At 50.7% G+C, this 25,707-nt stretch overlaps 1 protein-coding gene across 1 annotated transcript in view; it reads right to left on the minus strand.

The window, feature by feature from the left end:
- The window catches only part of COL23A1 (collagen type XXIII alpha 1 chain), a 349,419-nt gene that overhangs the window by 26,886 nt on the left and 296,826 nt on the right, over positions 1 to 25,707 (minus strand). Inside the window, exons 4-8 of the mRNA XM_053566582.1 lie at positions 23,135 to 23,142; positions 21,538 to 21,564; positions 2,778 to 2,804; positions 1,614 to 1,640; positions 36 to 62 (exon numbers count right to left, since the gene is read on the minus strand). Of these exons, the coding sequence (XP_053422557.1) occupies positions 36 to 62; positions 1,614 to 1,640; positions 2,778 to 2,804; positions 21,538 to 21,564; positions 23,135 to 23,142 (116 nt within the window). The remainder of the gene's footprint in view (positions 1 to 35; positions 63 to 1,613; positions 1,641 to 2,777; positions 2,805 to 21,537; positions 21,565 to 23,134; positions 23,143 to 25,707) is intronic.

Raw genomic sequence — 25,707 nt, forward strand, 5'->3', positions numbered from 1 at the left:
GTGGGCAGGTGAGGGAGGTTGTGCTTAGTCCTTACCCGGGGGCCAAAGTCTCCTGGTACACCCTACGGACAAAAAACAGGGAGATATATCACTGCTGCTTTCTTTTACTTTTTTTCAAATTATTTTTTATTAAATCATAACTTTGTACACTGATGCATTTATGGGGTTCAGGGTACTGCTGCTTTCATTATTTCTTCACATTTCCCACGGAGTGGTTACTCTGTGATCAGTGCTCCACAGATGTGGTCTGACTTAATTCTAACAAAAATAACATGCAACTCTATTTTCATCTCCAGTTCCAACGAGGAAGCTGAGACATGGAGAGGCCATGTAATCCACCCCTAGCGGCTAGCAGACCCAGGGCTTGAAACCAGGTGTTTCTTCCTCTGTGGCCAGCCCTCAGGCACCTGGGGGCACAGACAGCAGCCCCCACCTGTTCTCTCAGAGGGATGACAATGACGAATTGTATCCGGGCAGTTCATATTGCAGCAATAGATTTCAAGACACTGGTTCCTCTCTGGCTACAAAGCCCCTACTGAATCACGTCTGTGCCCCAGTGGCATCAGTCAGATCCAGTGGGAAGTCACCAGAGGGTAATCACAACACCTACCAATGTGCTAGTCTCTTATTATTGATGAACATTCGGACCATGACCTCATGCAACATCCCCCATGGCTCTGTGAAGTTGGTTTTAATTTACAGCTGGGGAAACTGAGGCCTACAGAGCCAAACAACTTGTCCAAGGCTACACAATTGGTGATGCTGTCAGAAGGCAAAGCTGAGGCCCTGAACACCAAATCCCGTGGCTTTCCACTGCATTACTGATGGTGGGCTGGATCCTCGCCCTGCTCTGGACCTGGGCTGCCACTTCACGGTAGGTCCTCTGCAGTTCCCACTTCCCCATTGCCAAATTCTGGGTTGGGGGTGGATGTGGCCCAGTCCTTCCCTGGAAGTACACATCAGTGTGTTCTGGCCACCCATTCTCCTGATCCCATGGTGGGACACATAGGTCTCCTGTTCCCTTCCAAGGCTCTTGGAGATCCCCACCCTCCAGGGGGGCAGTGTATGATTTTTAGTACCAAATGCCAGGCCTTTCTCACAGGGGCTGCAAAGATAACCCTTTGCCATCTGATGGGTGTCCTCCTCAGAGACAATACCACTAACCATCATTGTTTGATTCCCCAAGCCCTCCTGGTACCCCCTCTTCATGATTAATTACTTTGGAAACTCAACATTTTGGATGGACTGTGCCTTTGAGTTTTGTACCTTATGCCCCAGTGCCAGGAGAACTCAGACTCCATCCTCAGCAGGTTAAATTATGTAATGTAAGTCTGGTAACTGTTTTAAGAGACAGGCACTGTTGGGCAGCAGCTGTGGCTCAAGGAGTAGGATGCCGGCCCCATATACCAGAGGTGGTGGGTTCAAACCCAGCCCTGGCCAAAAAAAAAAAAAAAGAGACAGGCACTGCTAGCCCTGCTTTGTAGATGGGGAAACTGAGACTCTAGGAGGGGCTATGAGGCGCCGAAGGTCACACTCTGGAACTGAGTTTTGGAGGCAGGTTTCGGCATCCTTCATCAGCCCACCACACCTGGACAGCTTCCAGCATCACTTACCTTTTCCCCTTTAGGGCCTGGGAGTCCCTGGAGAAGGAGAGTAGGGAAAGAACAGGCCTGAGTGAGGAGGCCTAGGTTGGCCCCCCTCCCCCCGACTCCTTTCGGCTCTGAGGGCAGGAGGGCCTGTGATGCTGAGCAGAGCTGTGGGGAGCTGAGTGGAAAATTGCACACTCAGTGGAAAAAGCTGTCAGTGGAGAGCTGCCCTTGCTAGCCCAAGGAAGTGCCACAGCTCAGTCCTCAGTATGTGTGAGGTGGGGGATTTGGGGTCATCAGCAAGGGCCTGCTGGCATTTTCTTAGCAGGGAAGGGGCACATGTGTTTGTCAGTCCTCCCAGAGAGCATAGTCCCTCTCTGCCCAGCACCTGCCTGTGCCTGCTGCTAGTGAAGAGACCACTGCCCTAGGCCATCTGTCTAGAATCTGCAAGGCAGTCATGAAGGGCAGAAATGCCCTTTCCTTTCAGAGTCTGAGCCCCATCCATCAGAGTCATCCACCCATCCACCACCCCCCACCCATCATCCACCCATCTCTCTGTCCATCTGTTAATTTGTTCACCCATCCACTCATCGCCTCACCCATCCTTCCACTTATCGATCAATCCATCCATTCATCTACTCATCCTCCATCCATCTACTCATCTACCTACCCACCCACCCACCCAGCCATCCATCCATCTATCCACATCCAATGATTCACTTAATTGTGCTCACGTCTCCCCATGCATCTCATTGATTTCCTGAGGTTGCCTGTGGACTACAGGCTCCTGGCCCAGGTGTTGAGAACTCAGCCCTATGCCTGCCAATGGAAGTCTTGAGAATATATCCAGAGCCACTCTCTGCCTGGAGCCTGCTGGGAGGGGCATGCAGGCTTTGAGGGCTGACTAGACACCAGGGAATGTGCTGCTCACAGTTCCCCTGAATGCCACAACATCTTTGTGAGGGAGGGATTAATACACCATTTCACAGATGAGAAGCCTCAGGTGTGGAAGGTGGAGAGGGCTCTGCATGGGTGTCAGCAGGTGGAGAACTGGATTTGAACTCAAATCTAGCACCCAAATGGCTTCTCCCTGTGATGAACCAGGTTCCCTCTGGTGCCCTGTGGTCATTCCCAGCCCCACAGAGGTAGCCCCAACCCAGGACCACCTACATTCTCCCTGTTATCACTTACAGGCTTGCCATCCAGACCCAGGGGTCCCTGGAAAGAAAGAGAGAGAGAGAAAAGGTTATACATGGGCATGGCATTTCCTCTTTGTCTTACGACCCAGGTCAGCAACGAGAATGCAAAGCCTGTCCTGAGCCCAGGGGTCTGGGTACATTCCATGTGGACTGGGGCCAGGATGGGGGGAGGCATCTGCCGCCCAGAATCCCCTCCCCTGACAACAGAGTCCAGCTCTTCTCTAAAGACAACCTCGTCTCAACCCATGAAGTTTGGTGACTGCTGGGGTGGGCATGTGACTGCTTTCCCTCTGCCAGGGTGCCGGCAGCTGGGAGGAACCTGGGACGCAAGCTGAGCTGTAAGTGCCTTGTTTGGGACTTCAGATAGTGGTGCTTTAGGGGAGAGAGGACTCCTTCTCCTGATGGGGCTCAGCCTGCAACTTCCACAGCCACTGTGTGGCTTGAGAAAAAGCCAACAGAGAAGAAGGTGGAGCTGAGAGACAGAGAGAAAGACAGGGCTGAGGGCTGGAAGCCACAGCTACCCCTTCATGCTTCAATGCACAGGCTAACACTTCTGGACTTCCCTTAAGGGAGCCTGAATTGAGTTTCTGTCACTTGGAGCTGGATGAGTCTCGAAGGCTCTTCGAGCTTTCTGCATTGCTGTGGGCTTTTCGGAAAAAAGTAAAGGCTGAGAGAAGCCAAATCACACCAGGGCAGGCTCTGAGAGCCAGAGCATCTCAGGGACCTTCAGGGCCTCCATGGAGTCTGCAGAGGGCCAGTGACCACTGCACTGCCATGTGGGGGTTGAGAGGAATCTGACCTGCTCTCTGCCACCCCTACCCACCTCCCACAATTCTCCCCTCATTTCCATATACACTTAACCCTTGAGTCCAGCAATGCTCCACCAAGCTCCACACCTCCAGCCTTTGCACACACTTGCCAACCACTACACACCCTCACCTCCTTTGTACATCTTCAGCTCAGTTACCTCCTCTTCCATGAAGCCCCCCAGGCTTCTCTACTTCGCAGCACCAGGCCATCTTTCCCTGTTCCCTCAACATGTATTCTAACTGTTGCACATTACATCGAGGTATTGTTAACGTGTGGTCTACACAAGCCTTCCTTGATAGAGTCAGGGAAGAGTCTGATCCTCTGTGCTTGGATGAGGCCTAGAACGGAACACGTGCCCAGAAAATGCATGCTAGGTCACACCAGGGAAATCCAGCAAGAAAGATAATGTGTGTGCAAATACATATAATTCCACATGGAAAGGGGGAAGGCGGGACGGATAGAGTTCTGCCCGTTCGGAGCCATAGAGAGCATTCTGAGGGCTGGAATACTAGAGAACTACTGAGAGACAGAAACATTTAGGGGTTTGGCTTTAACAAGCCTGAGGGAGGAGGGACCCTGCAGGGGGTTGAGGAGGAAGGGCAGCTCAGACTTCAGCGTCTTGCATTCCCCAACTTGAACACTCCCACAGCCTTTGTTCAGGTTTGTCCCTGCCTGTCTGGGCTTTCACTAGCTGGGGACAGACTTCCTGGCCCACCATAGGTACTTTGTGGCTAGGCACAGCTCCTGCCATTTGGTCACTCTGCATCCCTGCCACCCCCTGAGCTCTTTCCCATCTTCATGCCTTGGCCTGGGCTGTTCTCTCTGCTTGGAATGCTCTTCCTTGCCATCTCTGCCTAGTGAGAGCTGACTCTTCCTCAGGGACAATCTCCTATTCTGGGAAGACTTTCCTGGTTTCCAGCAGAACTGGTCTCTCCTTCCCTAGCTCTGGATGTAGCTGGGAGTTGGCGACCTGCCTGCAGGGTCAGGAGATAAACTGCTGGTTTCCCTGGCTCAGCCTCCAGCCTGCCCCGAGTGGAGACAGCCAATCTGCCAATTCCCCAGATGACGTGAGAGCAGCCACTCTGCGGAGGGCTCATGGCCAGGGCCTCGCTGGTGGCAGGAAACCAGGGCAGTCTCTCCCACACACTGCCCTGAAGGTTTGAGTAACAGGAAGCTAGGGCCCCAAGAGAGGGGAAGTGGGATCATTCCAAAGTCTTGGGGGTTCAGGCCCCAAAGAATCCTGGTAAAGATTTCCTGTCCTTGCCTCCCCAGGAGCTGCCCAAACTCCCCGTCTCCTGCCGGCTCCTGGCTGTCCTGCTCCCTGGATCTTCATGCACAAGACCATCTGCCCTTGGCAGCCCACCCGCCACCCATAGGCTCTTATGACCTCTTCAGGGCCATATCCTGCTGGGTGTCTCCACCCTATACCCAACCCCAGGGCCAGCTCCATTCTGGGTCTCTTCTGGGCGCTCTTTGTGGCCCCTGTGCTCAGTCTTATTTTATTTTTTTTAGAGTCATAGTCTCACTTTGTCACCCTCGGTAGAGTGCCGTGGCATCACAGCTCACAGCAACCTCCAGCTCCTTGGCGTAGGCGATTCTCTTGCCTCAGCCTCCCGAGTAGCTGGGACTACAGGCACCCACCACAATGCCTGGCTATATTTTTTAATTTTTAAATGATTTTATTATTATTATTATTTTTTGAGACAGAGTCTCACTGTTGCTCCAGGCTAGGGCACTGTGGTGTCATAGCTCATAGTGACCTCAAATTCCTGGGCTCAAACGATCCTCTTGTTTCAGCCTCCCAAGTAGCTAGGACTACAGGGGTACGCCAGCATGCCCGGCTAATTTTTCTACTTTTAGTAGAGACAGGGGTCTCACTCTTGCTCAGAGTGGTCTCCAACTCCTGAGCTCAGGAGATCTACCCAGTTTGGTCTCCCAGAGTGCTAAGGATTACAGGCATGAGCCACTGTGCTCAGCCACACACTCAGTCTTAATCACAGGACAACCCTGTAAGGTAGGGAGTAGTGTCCTTGTCTTATAGAGGAGGAAACTGAGGCTGAGTGAGGGGGAGACCTTGCTCAGAGTCATGCTGCTAACGGGCAGGGCTGAAGCCCAAGCCTGAGGCTGCAGGTCTCTATCCTCTCTGCCCTCCGGCTCCCTGTAGAGGACTTACCTGACTTCCAGGCCATTCCTTCCTGCTCAAGACTATCCTTGAATGTCTTTGCCGAAGCCCCTCTGTCTCCACTGCCCACAGCGTCTGGGTGCCTCTTCCAGCATGGCAGTACCCACAGACCCCGCACCCAGGCCCTGGTGCACTCTGGGGTCCTACTGAGCTGAGCCTAAACACAGGGCAAACCCCACCCTATACATCTGCATGGATTAAAAAAAAAAACATAATGCAAACCAAAGTCAAAAAGAGATTAAGGTACAGAAAGGTACAGCTTAGAACGAAATAAAGGTCATCTTTCTTGACAAGCAGGAAGGAAGTTAGCAGACTGCCGAGGGCAGAAGGCCTTGGGGATATGGACTATGGGGTCAGGACAGCCAGGGGCTGGCAGGAGGAGACAGGTAGATCAAGTGAGCCTGCAGCTAAGCCACCCGGCATCATCCCCATGCCCTACCCTGGACTGACAGCGCAGTCCCTCCCACACACTGCTCTGAGGAACTTTCTAGAATGCAAATGTGCACTACTCTCCTACTTAAGGCCCTCTGTGGAGCCTTACTCCCAAAGGATGAGGCCCACAGCCCTTGCCCCAGGCGTGGGCATGCATCTCCCCGGGGCAGATGTCCTGGTTCAGCCCTTCCCCTTCGGGGACTACGCTGGTCCATCGTTGGGCCTCAGGCCCGGTCCCAGGGATGTATGCAGGGGCTCAGGATGTTCCCCAGTGGAAGGGTCTCTGTGCTGCGGCTATCTCTGCAAAGTGTCCCGATGGCAGACCCCTGGTCACCCCCTCCTCACAGTGACTGCATGCCTCCTGCCTTTTCAGGCTGGATGCTGCCCTCTGCCAACTCTGAGTGTCCCTGGTGGGTCATGGATGGTACAGCCTTGGTCCCCAAGGCCTCTTTCTGATATGTGAGAAACCTGGTAAGTGACAGAAAACCAATTTTCCCACCAAGGGCTCTGCTTATATCTGGGATCACAGAGTTCTTGACTTTCAGGGCTCAGAGTTTTAAGAAAGTAAATAAACTTTATAGCTTCCAAGTAAAGGCAGAGGGTGCAGCATGCCTGGTGCTTCTGGAAACACCCACATGGGGCTAAAGGAAAGTCAATTCCCTGGGAACCAGGGCCCAGAGCTGATGGTGAGCAGATGAAACTGTGCGTGAATATTGACAGAGCAGACAGTGTGAGGTCTGACCTGGGGATGGACCTGACCCACAGTCATGATGACAGTTGGGCAAGAAAGTGGTTCCCAGACCCCTGAGTTCTCTGTCTGGGTAAGCGGCTGACACTCGGGAGGCTGCTGGGTAGGGAGAGGTCATTGGGAACCATTGAAGAGGGGCCTATAGGTGGCAGAAGAAGGGACAGCCTGGCTCTGGAGTCAGATGGAACTGCCTGGCTTGGGGGCATGATGCTTTTTTTTGAGAGACAGAGTTTCACTCTCTGCCCTGGGTAGAGTGCCATGGCGTCATATCTCACAGCAACTTCAAACTCTCGGGCTTAAGTGATCTTCTTGCCTCAGCCTCCCGAGTAGCTGTGACTACAGGCTCTTGCTATGACTGATGGCTAGTTTTTCTATTTTTTAGTGGAGATGAGGTCTTGCTCTTGCTCAGGCTGGTCTTGAACTCATGAGCTCAAGCCATCCATCTGCCTTAGCCTCCCAGAATTCTAGGATTACTGGGTTAAGCCACTTTATCTGGCCATGGGGCATGATTCTAACCTTTGCTCCTGTCCCAGGGGAGGCTGGCCTGCCCTCTGGGCTGGGGGAACTAGGCTATGAGCCTCCAGAGGATGGACCCTGTCCCTTGTTACCTACGTACTGCCTTTCTCAAATGGGAGCCTCACAGCACACCGTCCAGCGCGGTGTCAACAGGCTTGCCTGAAGAAAGGGGTTCTGTAGCCAAGTAAGTTCGCAAACACAGAGTTATACCCTGTGAAACAGGCTTTTATCCTGAAAGCTTTTTCTGTACCATTATTCTGCTTTGTGAGCCTCTAAGAGAACAGTGCTTCCAGCCTCCGTGGGCACCCCCAACACCCCTTAATGGCCTCAGGACCTGGCTGAGTCTTAGCAAAGCAACAGAGGTGTGAGGTATGAGGACCACCTACAAATCAAGTGCTTCCACAGGCTGAGGCTGGCTCTGGGTCCACTTCAGAGGAGGACAAACACTTCAAGGAAGGGCCAGGGGCTGGTCTGAAGGGAGCCAAAAATATGGGGCAGGAGAATGTGGTCAGGCTGAGTGTCTAAGCCAGTGACAAGTTGTTCTGAGCAGGGGGACGGTCTGGAAGGGCAGAACCCCACGGAGGCATGTCCATAGCAGTGCTGGTGGTGAGGTCTGTCCTCTCAAGGCAGCCCTGGCCTGCCCCAGACAATGATGCTCTCAGCTGCCCCTTACTGCTCTCGCTGCATCTCCCGCAGGAGGAACAGGAAGGAAGATGGCTTGGGCAGGTGCACCAACAGCTCCCAGAGGCAGGCTTGGGGCCTTGCCAGGCCTGGGTTCATATCCTCGCTCTGAGCCCTAGCTCCACAGATGCCATAGCACCATTCCTGGAGACGCCTGATCCCCTCCAGTTCCCTCCCCTGCCTGATCAAAGCTGTGGAATCCACCAGAGGTTTTCAGCGCCTTCTGCCTTCCATGAAACCCCACAGCTGTTTACAAGCCTCGGTTCTGCTTTAAATTACTCTTTTCCCGTGGAGATCAGCTGGGCTCCAGGATGTTTCCGGATGTGTGAGGAGCAAACAAAGCCCTAGGCTGCACGTGAAAAGCAAGCCAGGCGGCCAGTGGCTGGCCACGGACACCGGACAGGACAGGCAGACTCTCTGAGCTGGCTGAGTCCCTTGCCTCACTCAGGAATAGGGAGTTCCAAGGCCTTAGTTTCCCCAACTGTAAAATGCAGATCATGCCATTCTCCTCTTAAATGACACCTGCAAGTTGAGTCCCAGGTCAGTCTCCTTTGTTTCTACCTCTCCCAGACCAACTCAAGTCACAAGGCCTTATATGTGAGCCAACCCGCTGGCCCTAGGTGGACAGTGCTGGGAGTGACCTTTGTATGTCCTTCCGAGAGGCTTGTAGCTGGGTGCAGGGCTGGCAGCCAGGTGTAGGGCTGTGCTGTTTGCTGCCACCTGTTACCTTGCGGGTTTTCTCCTTCACTCTTTCCCCTTGTGGAGTGTTTCCTAAGCATAGTTCTAGAGAGCCACCTTCTGAGAAATATTAACAATGTGGCAAAGAGGGAGGTTTCTTGGTGAAATAAGTTTAGAGTGCAGCTCCATCCTGGGACCTTCTCAGCACTTATCAGCCAGTGACAGCTTGTGATGACCCCTGCACCCTGGTCTGCTGCATCAGTCCTCTTGATGGTGGTCCAGTCCTCCCAAGGATCAGCTCCAGCATCTGTCAGACTGGACTAAATCAATAAACTGGCTCTGTTTAGATGCAGACAAGAGTAAATGCTCAAATCAGAGCTGAGTGTTTTGCTTTCTGGTTGTAATTAATGCTGACGGCTCCTGTCAGGGAATGGAGCCCTCAAAATGTACCAGGATGGGGCCCCTGGATAAGGGCTTACCAGGATTATTAGGCCAGGGCCTAATAATTATTTCCCAGATGTTGACAATTCATCAAATTACAAGGCTATTGGGGTCTGAGGTTCAGCCCGGGACGCAAATTCCTGTGCGAAGGTTCTCTGTGCCCCCTCCCAGCCCTCATTAGGGCTGGCCAGCAGGTGAGGGGGTGGGTGGGCAGTCCCCGCAGGGCAGGTCAGTATCATATGGTTCTGATTTCCAACCCAGGCTGTTTGCGCACACAGAGGCTGCAGCAAGACTGTCCCAAGTGTAGCAATTTCCCAAACTTGAATTCCACGCTCCAGGGCAAGAGAAGAAAGGGCCTTGACGTGTAGGTCCAGCACAGACACTACTCATGCCCTGCTGGTGGCACAGAATCCTTCCAGAGAACATCTTTCTGGGATCTGGAGTACTTTGCAGAGTGGGCTCAGCAGTGAACTATTGCACCCCCATGCACAGCAAGCTGTGGGGAGGTTAGCTGGGTGGGGTCACAAGAGCCTGTACCTGGGCTGTACCTTGGCCAGCCCAGGCTGCCTCCTTGTGGGCTCTGTGTCTGTGAAGTGCAGGGCTGGGCTCAGGCAGTGTCTGTCCTGAAGCCAATTCTATTTGGTCTGTGCAGTTCATAAAAAGGAAACTACCACCCTAAACCAACGGAATTAAGGACAACATTAAAAAATTGTGGTCTCTTACATAAACATCCAGAGTTTAAACTTTTCTTGAGAGCTTAGAAGCAGACAGCCCTCAGAATGGGAGAAGATATTTGCAGATTATGACTCGGACAAAGATTTAATAACCAGAATCCACAGAGAACTCAAACGTATAAGAAAGAAAAGAACAAGGGATCCCATCGCAGGCTGAGCAAGGGACTTGAAGAGAAACTTCTCTGAAGAAGACAAGTGCACGGTCTACAGACATATGAAAAAATGCTCATCATCCTTAATCATCAGAGAAATGCAAATCAAAACTACTTTGAGATATCATCTAACTCCAGTACGATTAGCCCATATCACAAAATCCCAAGACCAGAGGTGTTGGTGTGGATGTGGAGAAAAGGGAACACTTCTACACTGCTGGTGGGAATGCAAATTAATACATTCCTTTTGGAAAGATGTTTGGAGAACACTTGGAGATCTAAAAATAGATCTGCCATTCAATCCTATAATTCCTCTACTAGGTATATACCCAGAAGACCAAAAATCACATTATAACAAAGATATTTGTACCAGAATATTTATTGCAGCCCAATTCATAATTGCTAAGTCATGGAAAAAGCCCAAGTGCCCATCGATCCACAAATGGATTAATAAACTGTGGTATATGTACACCATGGAATATTATGCAGTCTTAAAGAAAGATGGAGACTTTACCTCTTTCATGTTTACATGGATGGAGCTGGAACATATTCTTCTTCTTCTTTTTTTTTTGTAGAGACAGAGTCTCACTTTACCGCCCTCGGTAGAGTGCCATGGCGTCACACGGCTCACAGCAACCTCCAGCTCTTGGGCTTACATGATTCTCTTGCCTCAGCCTCCCGAGTAGCTGGGACTACAGGCGCCCGCCACAACGTCCGGCTATTTTTTTGTTGCAGTTTGGCCGGGGCTGGGTTTGAACCCACCACCCTCGGTATATGGGGCCGGCGCCCTACTCACTGAGCCACAGGCGCCGCCCTGGAACATATTCTTCTTAGTAAAGTATCTCAAGAATGGAAGAAAAAGTATCCAATGTACTCAGCCCTACTATGAAACTAATTTATGGCTTTCATATGAAAGCTATAACCCAGTTATAACCTAAGAATATGGGGAAGGGGGAGAGGGAGGGGAGGGAGGGGGGAAGATGGGCGGAGGGAGGATGATTGGTGGGATTACACCTGCGGTGCATCTTACAAGGGTACATGTGAAACTTAGTAAATGTAGAATATAAATGTCTTAACACAATAACTAAGAAAATGCCAGGAAGGCTATGTTAACCAGTGTGATGAAAATGTGTCAAACGGTCTATAAAACCAGTGTATGGTGCCCCATGATCGCATTAATGTACACAGCTATGACTTAATAATTAAAAAAAATTCAAATGACAAATCATAAATGTAATACTTGCAAATTAAATCTGATAGAATATTAAAAGAATCATATATCAAAAAAAAGAATGCCAGGAAGGCTATGTTAACTAGGGTGATGAAAATATGTCAAATGGTATATAAAACCAGTGTATGGTGCCCCATGATCACATTAATGTACACAGCTATGATTTAATAATAAAAAAAAAAAAAGAAAGAAAGCTTAGGAGATCTCGCAGCTCCTGGCCCATGCTCCTGCCTGGTGATACCGGCCCCGGGGCCACAGACTCCGCCCCCACCCCCCAGTGCCTCACACCTGGCCCACTGTCCCCAGTGAGGTGACCTGCCAGCTCTGTGGGAATATCTGAGTTTGTAACTCGTAGCCTAAAAAGCCTCCTGGGTATTTTGAGGTCTACAACACTGTGAGGCCATGAAACCAGCTGGTTTCTATTTGGGGGGAGGGTATGCTCAGAGGCAGCCCATGTGCACTGGAAGCAATTACATGTATGTCCGCTTACATGTCGTGGCTAGAGGAGGTAGTGTTTATAGCACTGTGCCTTTGAACCAATCCCAAGATACCTGCCCAAATTACACATTTGCCCGTTACTGATATTGGTGGGGAGAGACGTGATTACACTGTCAGATATCAGGAAGGACAGTTCCTAGCTGGGGTGCAGGGGAGTAAAGGGCCTCACTGCTCCCAAGTGTGGGAGGATGGGGGATGGGGCCAGGGAGTAGGGCTGTGTCTGCCTAAATCGCCTTAGGCCAGACATCACCAACTGAGGCAAAAGGAAGGCACTGGGAATAGCAGACAGGCTGGGGCACCCACTGTCAGTTTGATTTGGTGCCAGCCTGGGATGAGGTGGCGATCTAGAGAACGGAGCTGCGGCTGACATGGTGGAGTCAGTCTAAAGGGAGGCACATAGCTGAGATGCAGCTAGATGGGGTGCTTAGGGCAGCCTGCCTGGACAGTAAGCTCAGGAGATTCAACCAAGACCCACTTGGCCAGGACACCAGCAACTGAGACAGCTTGGCAGGAATGAGGATGTGCGCCTCTGCCTCCCCCTACCCACCAGCAGGGGTCCCCGCAATCCTGGGCCCAGGTCTGCCATCTTGCCCTTGGTGGGAACACTGCTTCCTTGCCAGCCTCCCTGACAGCTGCTCCCTGGGTTGCAGGGGGGCCGCTTTTGTTTTCGCAGACAACAGAGGCTGGACAATTGTCACCCACCAGTAAAGAATGGGTCAGAACTCTTAAGAATCCAAAGGTTTTGGCCAGCCTCCACCAGCCTCCCTGCCTCTTGCTCCTAAGCCTGTCCTTCCTGTACCATGTCCCTGCCCTATCTACCTTGAATGAGCTGTTTAATATGCGCAGCTGGAAACTGAATGTGGTGAATGTGGAAAGTGAGTGTGGTTAGGTGGAATGGCTCCCCCAGAGCTCAGCATGTGGTGGGCACCAGAAGAAGGGAGATTGAGTGAGGGTCCCATGCTGGACCAGGTGAATCCAGGAGACAGAGTAGAGCTCGAAAAGCTTTGCCTTCTTCTCCAGCCATTGCCGATCATGACCATAGCCCTGTCAGGCAGGCACCCTTATTGTCGCCATTTTACAGATGAGGAACTGAAGCTTAGAGAGGTTAGGAATGGTCAGATCAGCCTGGGACGCATTGTGTTCCAAGTCCGTGTGCTTCCCGCTTGACTGTCCCTCCTGTGGCAACAGCAGCACCTACCTTCCCCTTCCCCCCTGCCCTTATGGCATGGCCATGCCCCTTGGCTTGGCATCTCAGGAGGACCTCTGCCTCCCAGGCCCTCCTTCTACACTCACCTCCTCTGAGGAGCTCCCTCAGCTGGCTCAACTCCACTAGTAACAGTTTCTCAGTTACTGACTCCTTGCCCTGTCTTCCTGCTATCTCTCCTCCCGTAGTGACCGTCCCTGTGGCCGCAGTGCCCACCATAGGCTTGGCTCTGAGGCATGTCTGCGAATCTTTCAAGTGCCTTGAAGCTGGGCTTGTGCTCTGCAGTCCCACTGTTTGGGTTTTATTGGGCCCTACAGTGCAATGACCACCCTATATGGGTATAAGAGATGACCACTGGGGCCAATCTCTCTTGACATACCCTTCCTGACAAGTGTGTGTGGAGACTTGGCTTTTACACCTCCAGTGATGAGGAGGTCATTGATTCCTGGGCAGTTTGGTGGGTTTGCAGTTTTTGTGTAAGCCTGGCACTTACCAGGTTAGACTCTCCACCTTATATTGTCTGGTTCAATTGTGCCCAGAACCTCCACATGACCAGGAAGATAGGGCCCAGGGGCGAGGTGTGGCTCGCTGGGTGTGGCTGTAGATCCTTCCTCATCTACCAGAGGGAACAAGTGGCAGCGAACTCCTCATCAATGGGATGAGGATGGGTGCTCTGGGGTCACCAGCTTCCCCCCTCCACGCACCCTTACCAGCTTGGACCATCTTGGGGGTACACTCTATCTGATGTTCACCATGAAGGTCTCCAGTTACCAGCACACACTTAGATTTCTGACCTCGACTCACATCTCCCTTACTCGGTCTGCACCCTTGACCCCCAGCAGACCAGCTCTGGGTTACAGGTGCTCACAGCAACCTGCGCCTTCCCAGTCCTGACTGTGGTGCACAGGGAGGCTGGAATCTGCCCGAGGTTAGATTCTCTCTCCCACTCAACCACAGGCTCCAAGGGGGTAGGATCCATGATGTGTTTCTTGCTACTGTATCCAAGATGCCAGAGTGTCCCATACATAGTGAGAACATGATAAACACAATGAATATTTGTTGACTTAACCTACCGCCCAGGGAAGGACTCTGAATGCATGTCCAATTTCTTACAGCCACTGGTGGCTGGCCTGGGAGCACTAGAGGGTGCTCCTGACCCACCAAAACCTGCCTCCAAGCCCTGGCTGACTCCAGCCCTTACTCCTGCCCTCTGGCCACAGCCTGCGAAGTCAGCCAGCAGGGCACAGCTGAAAGGGGCTCCTTGAGTCTCATGTGCTTCCCCTGCTGCGGACAGTAACCATCCTGGCAACAGGAAATGTCCCTGAACCCAGTCCACATGCATAGCACTCAGGCTCTCATGGAGTCCATCTTCCTGGTTCCCACAACGGCTGAGGGGCCTGAAGTTCAAAGGGGTTGGGACACCCAGTCTATGGAGCCCCAGAGCCCATTCTCTATTCACTGCACAGGTGGACATGGGGCCAGCCCCTGATTTCAGGAGAAGCTGGATGGGGCAGCTTCATACCCAAATAACTCTTTTCTTCAAGTCTTCTGACTGTGAACCCCTGAGGTTGGCTCAGTTACCTTGGCATGTTCTTCCACACAAGGCGAGGAAGAACAGATTCTGCTGCCTGGGGGAGATGGGAAGAGATTACGGACAGTAGCCACTCTGGCCACTGCCAGGAGGATGCAAAGAGCTGCAGAGAGCAAAGAAAGGATCTGGGAACTGAAGGAAGGAGCAGCAGCTCAGGCCTCCCTGTATGGGTGTGGCCACCTCGGGTCCCTTGGCTGCCCCCATGGGACACTCATGGGGACACTGGAGACACAATGATGGACTTAGATGAGGGGCTAGACTCAAGAAGCACCTGCTACGTACTGGCTCAAGGCCCTGGGGAGAAAGGCCAGCGCGGTGGTCCTTTCCTGCAGCCTGGGTGTACCCCCTGAGCTTCCAATCTGGGCCCTATTATGGGGACATAGAAAGTCTACTTTCATCCCATCCCTGCTTTGCTGGAATCTGGGAGGCTGGGGGGCAGCACTGTAGGGGTCAGATGAAAATGAGATGAAGGATGTTGAAATCTCCAACATTTGGGATATTACAGTTGAATCATTTAACTAATTACATTTTTACAATCAGAGCTGTTTTTGAACTACGAGAGTGCAAGAAAGCATATGAATGTGTGGTGCTCTGTGGGCCTTTTTGTTCACTTGATTAATTCCAAACAGTCCGACTGAATTATTCATTTCAAAATTGGTCCCAGGCTGAGGCCCTGTCTCCAGACCACATACGGCCCAGCACTCACGCTGTCCCTTGGGCTTGGCTGGTGACGCTCCAAGGGCTGCTGCTGGAGACAACGTACAGCCCCTGCTCCTGCAACTCCTAGGATTTGGCAGATGGGACCTGGGCATGGTACTCTGGGGCCTAGGAGGTGACAGTGTGAGCATCTCTGCTTCTGGTCAGACCTGGCCTATGATTTCCAACAGCTCTCGTTTCTCAATTCTTGACTCAGGCTTCATCAGCAAATTATTGGAACCACCTCCTATCAGACTCCCTTCCTTCAGCCTTTGCCCTGTAGCCAGGGAGCCCTTTTCAATATACAGATCGGTCCAAGTCATTCAGGGGCTTCTGTGGCCTTCAAATTCTTCTGCTGGGCGAGGGGTGCTCTTCATTCTCTGGGCCATCCCGCATCACCTTTGCTGCACACCCCTCAGAATCACCTGCCCCACAAAACTCCACAGAACACTTACAAGAACCCATGCTTGTGTTGCAAGGAATGTCTTCCCATCTTGTCTGAACTCCTACTCATCCCTCAAGACACCTCAAATGCCCCTCTTTTCTGGGGCCTCCCGGGTCCCAGGCAGAGTTAACCATCCCTTCCTGCAGGAGTTCCAAAACCTGTGTGTATTACAGCTCTACCCACTGTCCTGAAAAGATCTCTGAGTGGGGTATTTTCATGCTCAACTGGGGGACAGGATGAGTGGGTGACAGGTGGTGAGGCCTAGAAAGCAGTGAGAATAAGCAGCTCGGGGACAAATCAGTAGGAACTTACACATAACTGCTGAGTGGGGCATGTGGTTCCAAGGGCCTTACAGACCTTATCTCCTTCCCTTGAATACCATGTGTGTGAGATAGAGCCTCCAGCTATTTTGTGCATGGGGAACAGGAGATATTCAGAGGCCAAATGGTTTGCCTTAATTAGCATAGGTCTTTGGAACTGGCACCACCCACAGGTGGGAGGATTGAAGTGATACCAGAAGTCAGCCAGGTACAGTGGCATACAGAGAGGGATGGCAGGGCCCTGGGGCGTCTCCAGGGGTGCAGTCTACTCCACATGCTTGCCATTGCAAGGTCTGGCCACTCTGTGCTTCAGCTTGTCCATTTGCAGAACAGGCATGGACCACAATGCACAAGGCGGGGACACACTTTGAGACTGAGAAGTGCTGCACACATCTGGTTCCTGAGGTTTTCATCTGAACCAAGCCTTACGCTTTGCAAATGGGACTGAGAAGCACAGACTCGCCCAAGGGCTGGCAGAGCTGTGCTCATGCTGGTCCTGGGCAGCAGTCCCTCTGGCTGTGCCCTATTCCCTTCAGCTGCAACTAGACAGGCACAGCACCTGGCCAGTGAAAGGGATCTGGGCATACTCAACACCAGGGGCGTTTCTCTTCCTAATTCTAATAATGGCAATGACACAGAGGTCATTTAATTAAAATGAGGAACGGGAGAGGAGGCGAAATGGAGAAAAGGACTTCTTTATTTAAATTAGAGTTGGGTTTTGTTTTGTTTTAGAAATAAGAAAAATGTGGTTTATTGAGTTTTGAGAAATAAATAGAGCCATGTAACTACCACTATGATCTAGATCTCATAAAAAAAAAGAGAAAAAAAAAGAAATAAGAAAAATGTCTTAATGATTTGCTAATGTGGGTGGACGGTATTGGGAAGAGAGCTCTAGGGCTGGATAAAAACAGGGATGAGCAAGAAAAACCAAACATTCACTCTAATGATCTGTTTCTCTGGGTGGTAAGAGGAGAAGGCCCCTCCCACCAAAGCCCCAGCCCCCCTCTGCTGCAGCAGCAAGCTTCCTGATGCGCTGGCCGGCTGGTGTGATGGAGTGAGATCTTACAGCCTGGGTGCTAATCCAGGCACTGGCATGCAGGCAGGTGCATTGTCTCAGAGTGTCCCTTCACTCTCTGAGCTCAGATTTCTCATCTTTCAGGTAGGGCCAAGATCTTTGGCCTCCTGTGGTGAGATAGCATATAAGAGTGTGCACCCAGCAAACACTCAATACTTGCACTTCCTTCCCTGGCATGTCTTCTCTGTTTCAAACGAAGCATCAGGAGTGGGAATCTCTTGGTAGTCTGTCTCTGGGGACAAGTGGTTTCAATAAGCATGGAGTCACATTCCACTCACCTCCCCCACATCAACCTCTCCCTGTGCCTACCAGGTCCCCTCAGTGCAGTCCCAGACCACTACTTTGGCTTCTCACCTTCTACCACTTCTCTGTCACTTGCTCGCTCCCTCTCACTCCTGCCACATTGGACTCCCATGTATCTGGACACACAAAGCTTCTCTGACTTCATGTGCACAGAGTCATGACCTGTGCACTTGCTTTCTCCTCTGATGGGAGCACATCTCCTCCAAGATCTTTGCTCTTTCTTCATCATTTAAATCTCAGTTCAAATGTCACATTCACTAAGAGCCTTCTGATTATTTAATCCAAATTATACCCATTCAGCCACCCAGCTAGCACTCTCCACACAACCCTGCTTTATTCTCTTTTAGGCACATTTCTACTATATCCAAGAAATGTTTCAATTACCTTCTGAATGTGTAAAACAAACCAACTAGAAAGGCACTGATGCTTAATGATTAGAGTTAAGAAATACCAAAGAAGAGAAAAAGCAAAAGTTTTGATACTATAAATAGGAGTGATGAGAAAAATCTAATGTTTTTGTGCAAAGTCAAGGTATAGGCAAGATTAAGCCTTGTGTGAGAGCCAAATCTTCTCATCCTAGATAGAAGCCACAATATAGAGAAGAAAAAGGGGTCGAGATAAATAAGGTACTCCTGGGAAGATCTTTCTGCATTCCTAATTATTCGTTCCTCTCTTTCCAATGGCAAATCCCCGCTTCCACATGGCTCTGATCAAAGACTGTGACTGGGCCTGATCCATCTGTGTCCAGCACAGGGAATGACACCATCCAAATTTCTTCAACACTGCCAAGATTTCTATTTATGAGATGACAAAATCACTTTATCAACATAAATGCTAACTACTACCCCAAAATGTGAGTGCCATGTCCGGGGTTCTTTTATAGGTCCAAACTTTGATTCACAATGTTCCAAGCTCACAATTATTCATGTGGTATTGATTCCATGATGTCTGCAGTCCCTGGACCCATTGGAATCTGACAGCTCTTGTTTGGTGAATTCCTCTTTAAACCTTATGCTTACAATAGCAAAGTATCTCAAGAATGGAAGAAAAAGTATCCAATGTACTCAGCCCTACTAGGAAACTAATTTATGGCTTTCATATGAAAGCTATAACCCAGTTATAACTTAAGAATATGGGGAAGGGGGAGAGGGAGGGAAAGGAGTGGGGAGGATGGACAGAGGGAGTGTGATTGGTGGGACCACACCTATGGTACATCTTACAAGGGTACAGGTGAAACTTAACTAAATGTAGAATATAAATGTCTTAACACAATAACTAAGAAAATTCCAGGAAGGCTATGTTAACCAGTTTGATGAAAATATTTCAAATTGTATATAAAACCAGTGCATGGTGCCCCATGATCGCATTACACAGCTATGATTTAATAAAAAGAAAAAAAAGAAAAAAACAAACCTTATGCTTACAATTCTAACTTCTACCACTAGGTGGCAGTTAGGATGACACAAACTTCCCTATCAAACCACTGGTAATTTAATCTCTAAGACTATACTTTTAATTAAAATACACCATAAATTAAAACAATATACATATTTAGACACATATTTTAAAACTTACATTGGCATAGATTTAAAGGTAGTATAATACCCAGAGTTGGCCAGAGTTTGGAGGAACATGCAATATGCATTCACTGTTGGTGGGAATGTAAATTAGTACAGCTTCCTGGAGGGCAATTTGGCAACAGACATCAAACCCCGAAACATGTGCAAAGCTTCTGGTGCAGCAATGCAACTTCTAGATATTTATTTTAAGGAGATAATCATGGAAATAAACCTACACTTCTTCCCAGGATGCTGACTATAAGGGTGAAAAATTGTCAATATAAATAATATAACTTGGAAACTAGTTAGATAAATTATATATATGATCAAATTCTATGTAGTTATTACATTCTACGAGAGTTTTTAACAATATGGAAAAGTCTCACGATACAGTAAGTGAAAAAATAGGCAATAAAAAGTATGTCTAATGTAATCCCATGTTTATAACAATAAGTATGTAACAAATTTGCATATAAGAATGTTAGGAGAACAGTGAGCAAAATATGGAGAAGTCTTGTCTGCGGGTGGTATTATTATGGATTTCTTCTTCTTTGTGCTTTTCTCTATTGTCTGAATGTTTTACCATAAACATGCTTTTGTTGTCATCAGAAGAGTTCTATTAAGGAATGCTTGGGAGTAGAGAGGACTGGCCAGCCGGTGCACGAAGGGGCATGGACAAGGTGACCGTCACCCAATTCCTTCTTAGAAAGCTCCCGGCTCTGTGCCTGACAGACACCACCACCCCCTGCCCCAGCCCACACAGAGCCCTTCCCAGGCTGGGACTGAGGGGGCTGAACATCCCACGTACTCTGAACGTTTAATGAATTCCCTATAGTCCTGTAACACCCTGCAAGAGCAACCCAGGTTTGCCCTGACTTGATGTATCACAGGTGCTCTCAGCCAGGGGCAAGTGGGCGAGTGAAAGTGGGCAGCGGGCGAGTGACAAAGGTGAAAATCAGCTCCAGCTACGTAATGCAACATCTAGTTTGTCACCCACAGTGCCACCATCCCTACCCCCTGCCCTGTCCTGGGAGGGAGAAGGTGGCTGAGAACAAGCCCTTTACCTGGAGGAGTGACTCCAGGGTCACCAGGACACAGCAATGAAGGAAGAGGGGAGAAAGCTTCTCCCCCGGTTACCACCCACTCCCCTCTGGACCAGGAAAAATACAGAAAGGAGTAACCTGAGGGTAAAAATTAACAATGAGGCCATGCCAGGAGCGGTTCTGTTAAAAAGTCCCAGTCCTTCCGAGCTGGTAAAACCAGGAGTCCTGAGGCTGAACTATTCCAATGAGCTGGTGGCTCCCCCAGGATGTTGATGTCCAGAGCCTGGGGCTGCCCTGTCTAGGAATTTGGACCCTGAGTCCTGGCTCATCAGGACATGGAGCTGGGGACACTGCAGGGGCCCTGACCCAGGATGCTCCTGGGGATGAAGGTGGCCATGGCTGCATTTCACGCTTATTTCTATGTCTCACAGGGCTGCTGCTTCCCATGCTACCATTGCTGGGGGAGCTGCACAAGATGTGTGTCCCCCAAGTCCTGAAGGGCCGGGCTCAGGCACGTTTTGTGCTTTCTGTGCAGCTGTCGCTTCCTCAGCCTCCTTTAATCCTAATTCTGAAGCTGTGGGGGATGACTTCATCACCCCATTCACAGAGCAGGAAGGAGGGCGAGTGCCTTCCCTGGGGCCACCCAGCCAGGAGGCAGCAGAGTGCTCAGGGCTGCACGCCTCTCCTCAGCCTCCCAGAGGGCGCCTCCTGCAGGTCTGCGGCCTCCCTGACCCTGAGCAGACCTGGTCATTGAAAGGCTCCTAAACTGCCAGCATTTCCCTTCCTGCAGCGTCCTGCCCTGCAGGAGTGGAACAAACCTGCCCCCTCACGTGCCAAACTCTCCTTCCTCCGGGCTCACCTGGCTCTTTCTGATGTCATCCCAGGATGACAGCACTGCCCTCAACCTCCCACAGGTCTCGCCCGTGGCACAGCCGCATCTGTTTTGATGTGGATGTGGTGCTCTCGCGTCCCGGGCTGGGGACATCCACACCAAGTGGATGAGCTAATTTTTGGTTAAATTGGCAAAGATCTGTGAAGGGATGACACTGTGAAGGCCAGTCTGGAGCCAGCCAGTCTCCTGTTCCTGAGTGGTGACATGACATGGTAGCTGGGATAGGAGCCCCTGTCCCGCCTGCCCAGCAGGCCCCCACAGCCACTGCTGACCCTCTGCTCACTGATCCCTGTCAGGAAGTGGCAGTGTTGGTCTTGGGGCTATTTGCTCTGCCTTGAGGGCAGCCCTAGAGGCCTGGGCAGTCTTGTCTTCAGGGAGCTCATGCTAATCCTGCCACAGAAAGGCCACAGCTCTGAAGACAGAAGAGGCAGGAGCACAGAGAGAGTGGGGTCAAGGCTCAGGAAAAGAATATTGGCTTCAGAGGAAAGGACAGATAGAGCAAAATATAAATGACAAATTACCGGGTAGCCATCTCGTCCTGATTGCCCCTGTGGTAATTAATACGTCATTAATAATCAGACTTTCGGTAGAAAACCATATGGCAACACTTAGAACTCAATCAGGGCCCCGGATGCCCCCCACGTTCTGTGTGGTTTGCAGCAGAGGCTGCTGGCTGGGAACTCACTGTTTAGCAGGAGAACACAGGGCTTTGGTGGGTCCGGGGGACACAGCCCCCTTTTCCTGCCTCAGAGGGACAAGCTGGTGGGGCTCCCAGGCACACACCCATGTCGTCCTCCCACTGTCACCGGGGCACAGACAAACACCACCTGGGGAAGTGGGTCTGCAGGGCGGAGTTACAGCCACAGGATCAGACCAAGAACTGAGATGTTCCTTAAATCGGGCCTGCACAGGGCCCTGGACAAGATCCTCGTTCCCTCCCAGTTGTCACTGGGACGGGATGAACAGAGAAAGAAGTTGGAGCTAAGGGGACATTTCTTGCTACTGGATGTTTCTGGCCCCCTTGCATGGACCCTGCTCAGGCTGAAGATTGAGAACGTCTGTGTTTGTTTAATATCTTTAAAATACCTTTAATTTTTTCACAGGTAAGTTAAAAAACATACACTCCACAGCCCTCTGTGTTACATACTTTAGCAAGTTCACACAAGCTAGCCTCCCAGGGATCACCAGGGATAGCTTGGCAGAGAAACGTTGCTGGGGCCAATAAATCGCACATTTCTGTTGGATTGCCTTTTGGCTCAGTGTGGGGCTACATGCACCAAGCAGCCCAGATTCCGGAAGGTACTGATCGGGAAATGAATCATGGTAAGTGGAAGTCAAAAATAAAATGGCTCATCTGAAAGGAATTCCTTGAGAAGGTTGATTTTGGCTCAGGTCAACTGTCAATGTGCTTTTTGAATGGATTCATTGGGATTTATTGGGCTCTGAAAAACTGCCAAGGTGAATCAAAGGCAGATGCTTCCTGTGCCCTGGGGAACGAATGGGATTTCCAGGGCCACTTGAAATTTTCCCGCATTCAAAATTCTGCCTCTGGCCAGCCAAGAGAAGTTCAGGGGAGCTGCCCAGGGCTTCCCCTCACACCTTTTGAAAGCAAATGCATGGGAGTTTTCTTTCTGTACCATTGCAAACCCCTCACCAGCCAGGTAAACTCAAGAGGTCTCAGCTGTCGAATCCATATTCTGGCAAAGAAGAAAAAGGGACCCTCGGGGTCCCAACTTATTCCTTACCCTAGAGTCCTTTCTGCCAACATACACGAGACAAAACCACTTAAAAATATCAATTGCCACAGAGCATTTCAAAACCACAGCATGGTGCCTGCATCTCTGCCCACCAAGTTGAGCCAAAGCTTTGGTGAGGCGCAGCCAGCTCTCTTGGAAGGAAAATGGTCACAGAATGTTTCAGGGCAAGTTAGGCCTGTGGAAATCAGTGATTGATTCATCTACAAATTGAAAAAATATTAATAATATGGCCTCTGTCTAGGACTGATTTTTTTTTTAAGGACGTACCCCTCTAACCAAAAATTATTTTCACAAACTGCTACAGAGAAAATACCAAATGTCTTATCTTTCAGGAGCAGAGAGGATAGTCCAGGACACTTACTGGAGGACCTGCAAAACACAAGCAGAGAAGTCACGGTCAGCATCGAAGGAACAGTGGGTCACCTCACCTGTCTTCACCAGCTCTTGGCCACCTCTCCTCACAAGGCTTTGATGCCCTCACGGCTGTCTCCTGCCACAGCCTTGCAAATAAGTGTCAGCCCCAAAGCCAAGGGCAGAGAAGAAGGAGCTCCTTTGCCCTTGGAGGGGCCAGGGGTCATGTGGGTGGCAATGACAATTCCCACATGTATTGGCTCATGCACCTATTTTACCAGAGTGTGTGGTGTTCACCCATTTTGGGTTCTGGCAACTCAGATAAATATCAGACCTCATTCTTGCTTGAAGAACAAGTTCTGGTGCTCATCAGGGGTTGGTCCATTTCCAAAGAGGGGGAGAGACTTAGGGGAGCAAATATTTTGGGCAGAGGGAAGAATGCAAGTAAGGGCACGCAGACATGTGTGGCCGAGCAGATATGGGGGGGTGCCCGAGGCCCAGTCCGGGGTTAGGTGTGCATGGGAAGTCGAAGAGGAGAATTGGGAGGAACCAATGGAGCTGCCACTGAGACTGTCCCACCAGATGAGGGTTTTCAGAAAACACTTACAAGAAACCCACAGGGGCTTCACCTTGCAGTTTGCAAAGTATGTTGCACACCCATTATTGCATTTGACCTTCCCAACAATCTTTTGTAAGAGGTATGATGAACATCTCCATTCAACAGCTGACAACACAGAGGTACAGGGAGAAGTGATTTGTCCATGGCCACATCATTGGTTAGGGGTGGAGCTCACCCTGGAATGGGCTCTCCCATCTCTCCCACCCAGTGCACTTAGCCTAAGCCATGTCACTGTCAACCAGTGACTGCTGTGGCTCATTTTGACCCCAAACCTCGCTCTGGAGGATGAGGCCAGCATTGAGAGGCAGCACTCAGCCCTCAGTCAGCCAGTAGGTATTTATGGATTGCCAGCTGGGACCTGGGGGCAGGTAAGGTAAACCAGTAGTGAGTACAAGTGGCAAGATCCCTGACTCATAGAATGTCTGTTAAGCAGATAGATATAGAAGAAAACAATCACAGCGGGGGAAGAAGCATGGGACGCTCCAAGGACATTTTGAGGGACTTGACCCAGGCTGGGCTGATACAGGAAGAGAGGCCAGGCCAAGTCTGGCAGGGGAGAGAGAACTAATGTCTGGGGAGGAATACTGGAGATGGAAAGCTCAGGACATGCCAAAATCAAGTGCTCTTGAGCAGCTAGGATTTGTATGGCAAAAGGGAGGGCCAGCCAGGCCCAGGGCCTTGTCTCTCTTTATGGTCTGCAGGGCTTGCTTGGTCCTAAGGACCATGGGAGTTGATTTGTGGAAGGGCAAGAGAGGACTCAGAGAATGCACTGTCGGTGTCCCCATGCAGGTGGGGGTGTCCTGGGTGGGGGTGATGGTGTTGCCTGGGTGGGCATATGGGAGAGTCAGGAGAGGCTGGTCAGAGAGGAGAGACGGGGCTTGCTGATAATTTAATGGGGGCGAGGGACCTACGGGAAGGAGAGAGATGAGAAAGATTTTTGGCTTAAAACACTGATGTAATCATATCCAGGAATGGTGACACGGGAGGACAGTGGTTTCTCTACTACATTAGTCTAGGGCACAGAGGAGGGTGTTGGCAACTTGGAGACCCCACACAGCTGACTCCTCAATTTCAGCCAAGGACCTTGATCTCTATTTTCCAAAGAAAACAAATGCCATCTGACAGACTCACCACCATCTTTCCAATGCTAGTCATAGGACCTGTCCCTGTGTCCACACCCATCCTTCTTCTCTGCGTGATCCTCTGGTTAACTCAGAGGGATTGACCCACTTCCAAGTAAGCCTGCCTCCCTGGACCTTTGCTGGAGCCCCACCCTGCCCTCCATTCCCTCTCTGTCCGTCATGGTGAAGCTCTCTCTTACGGGCTCCTTCCTTCCCAATGGCTCTGAAATGTGCTCTACTTGCTCTGATGACAAAGCCATTCCTCGGTCCCATGCCCCTTGTAATATCACCCTGTCTCTGCTCTCTCCCTCACTGCCAGAAAGAGGTGTCTCCTCTCCCAGTCCCTGATCCCTCATCTCCCACAGTGCCTTTTTTTGAACCCCATCCCTGTCGCTCCATCCAGACATCTCCCTCCAAGGTCTCCACGACCTGCCTCCAGGTAAGAAACCCAACTGGTCATTTTACTCGCTCTCCTGGCAGCGTCCTTGCTGCTGACCAGGCCCTCCTTTTGAAGTGCTTCCTTTGGCTTCCCAACAACACGCCACACTCTTCTCGCCTTCCGGGCCTTTCTTCTCCCCTGCCAGTCTTGCATGCAGAGGCTCCTCAAGGCTCGCGTCTGGGCTCTCATCTCTTCAATTTTCTTCTTGTCCATCTGTGCTCTGCTCCTGTCTTCCTGAGGACCTCATCCCTGCTCAGAGCTACGCCATGCAGAAGAGTCCCCTCTGCTTCCTTTCCCAACTGCCTCCTTGGCATTCCCTTGGAATAATTCCAATACCCCTCCAATGAAGTCCACAGCTGCATGTATGATCTTCTGCCCATAAACTTGCTCCTCTCCCCTAGGTT

This window comes from Nycticebus coucang, chromosome 17 (genome assembly GCF_027406575.1).
Source record: "Nycticebus coucang isolate mNycCou1 chromosome 17, mNycCou1.pri, whole genome shotgun sequence".
Lineage (NCBI taxonomy): Eukaryota > Metazoa > Chordata > Mammalia > Primates > Lorisidae > Nycticebus > Nycticebus coucang.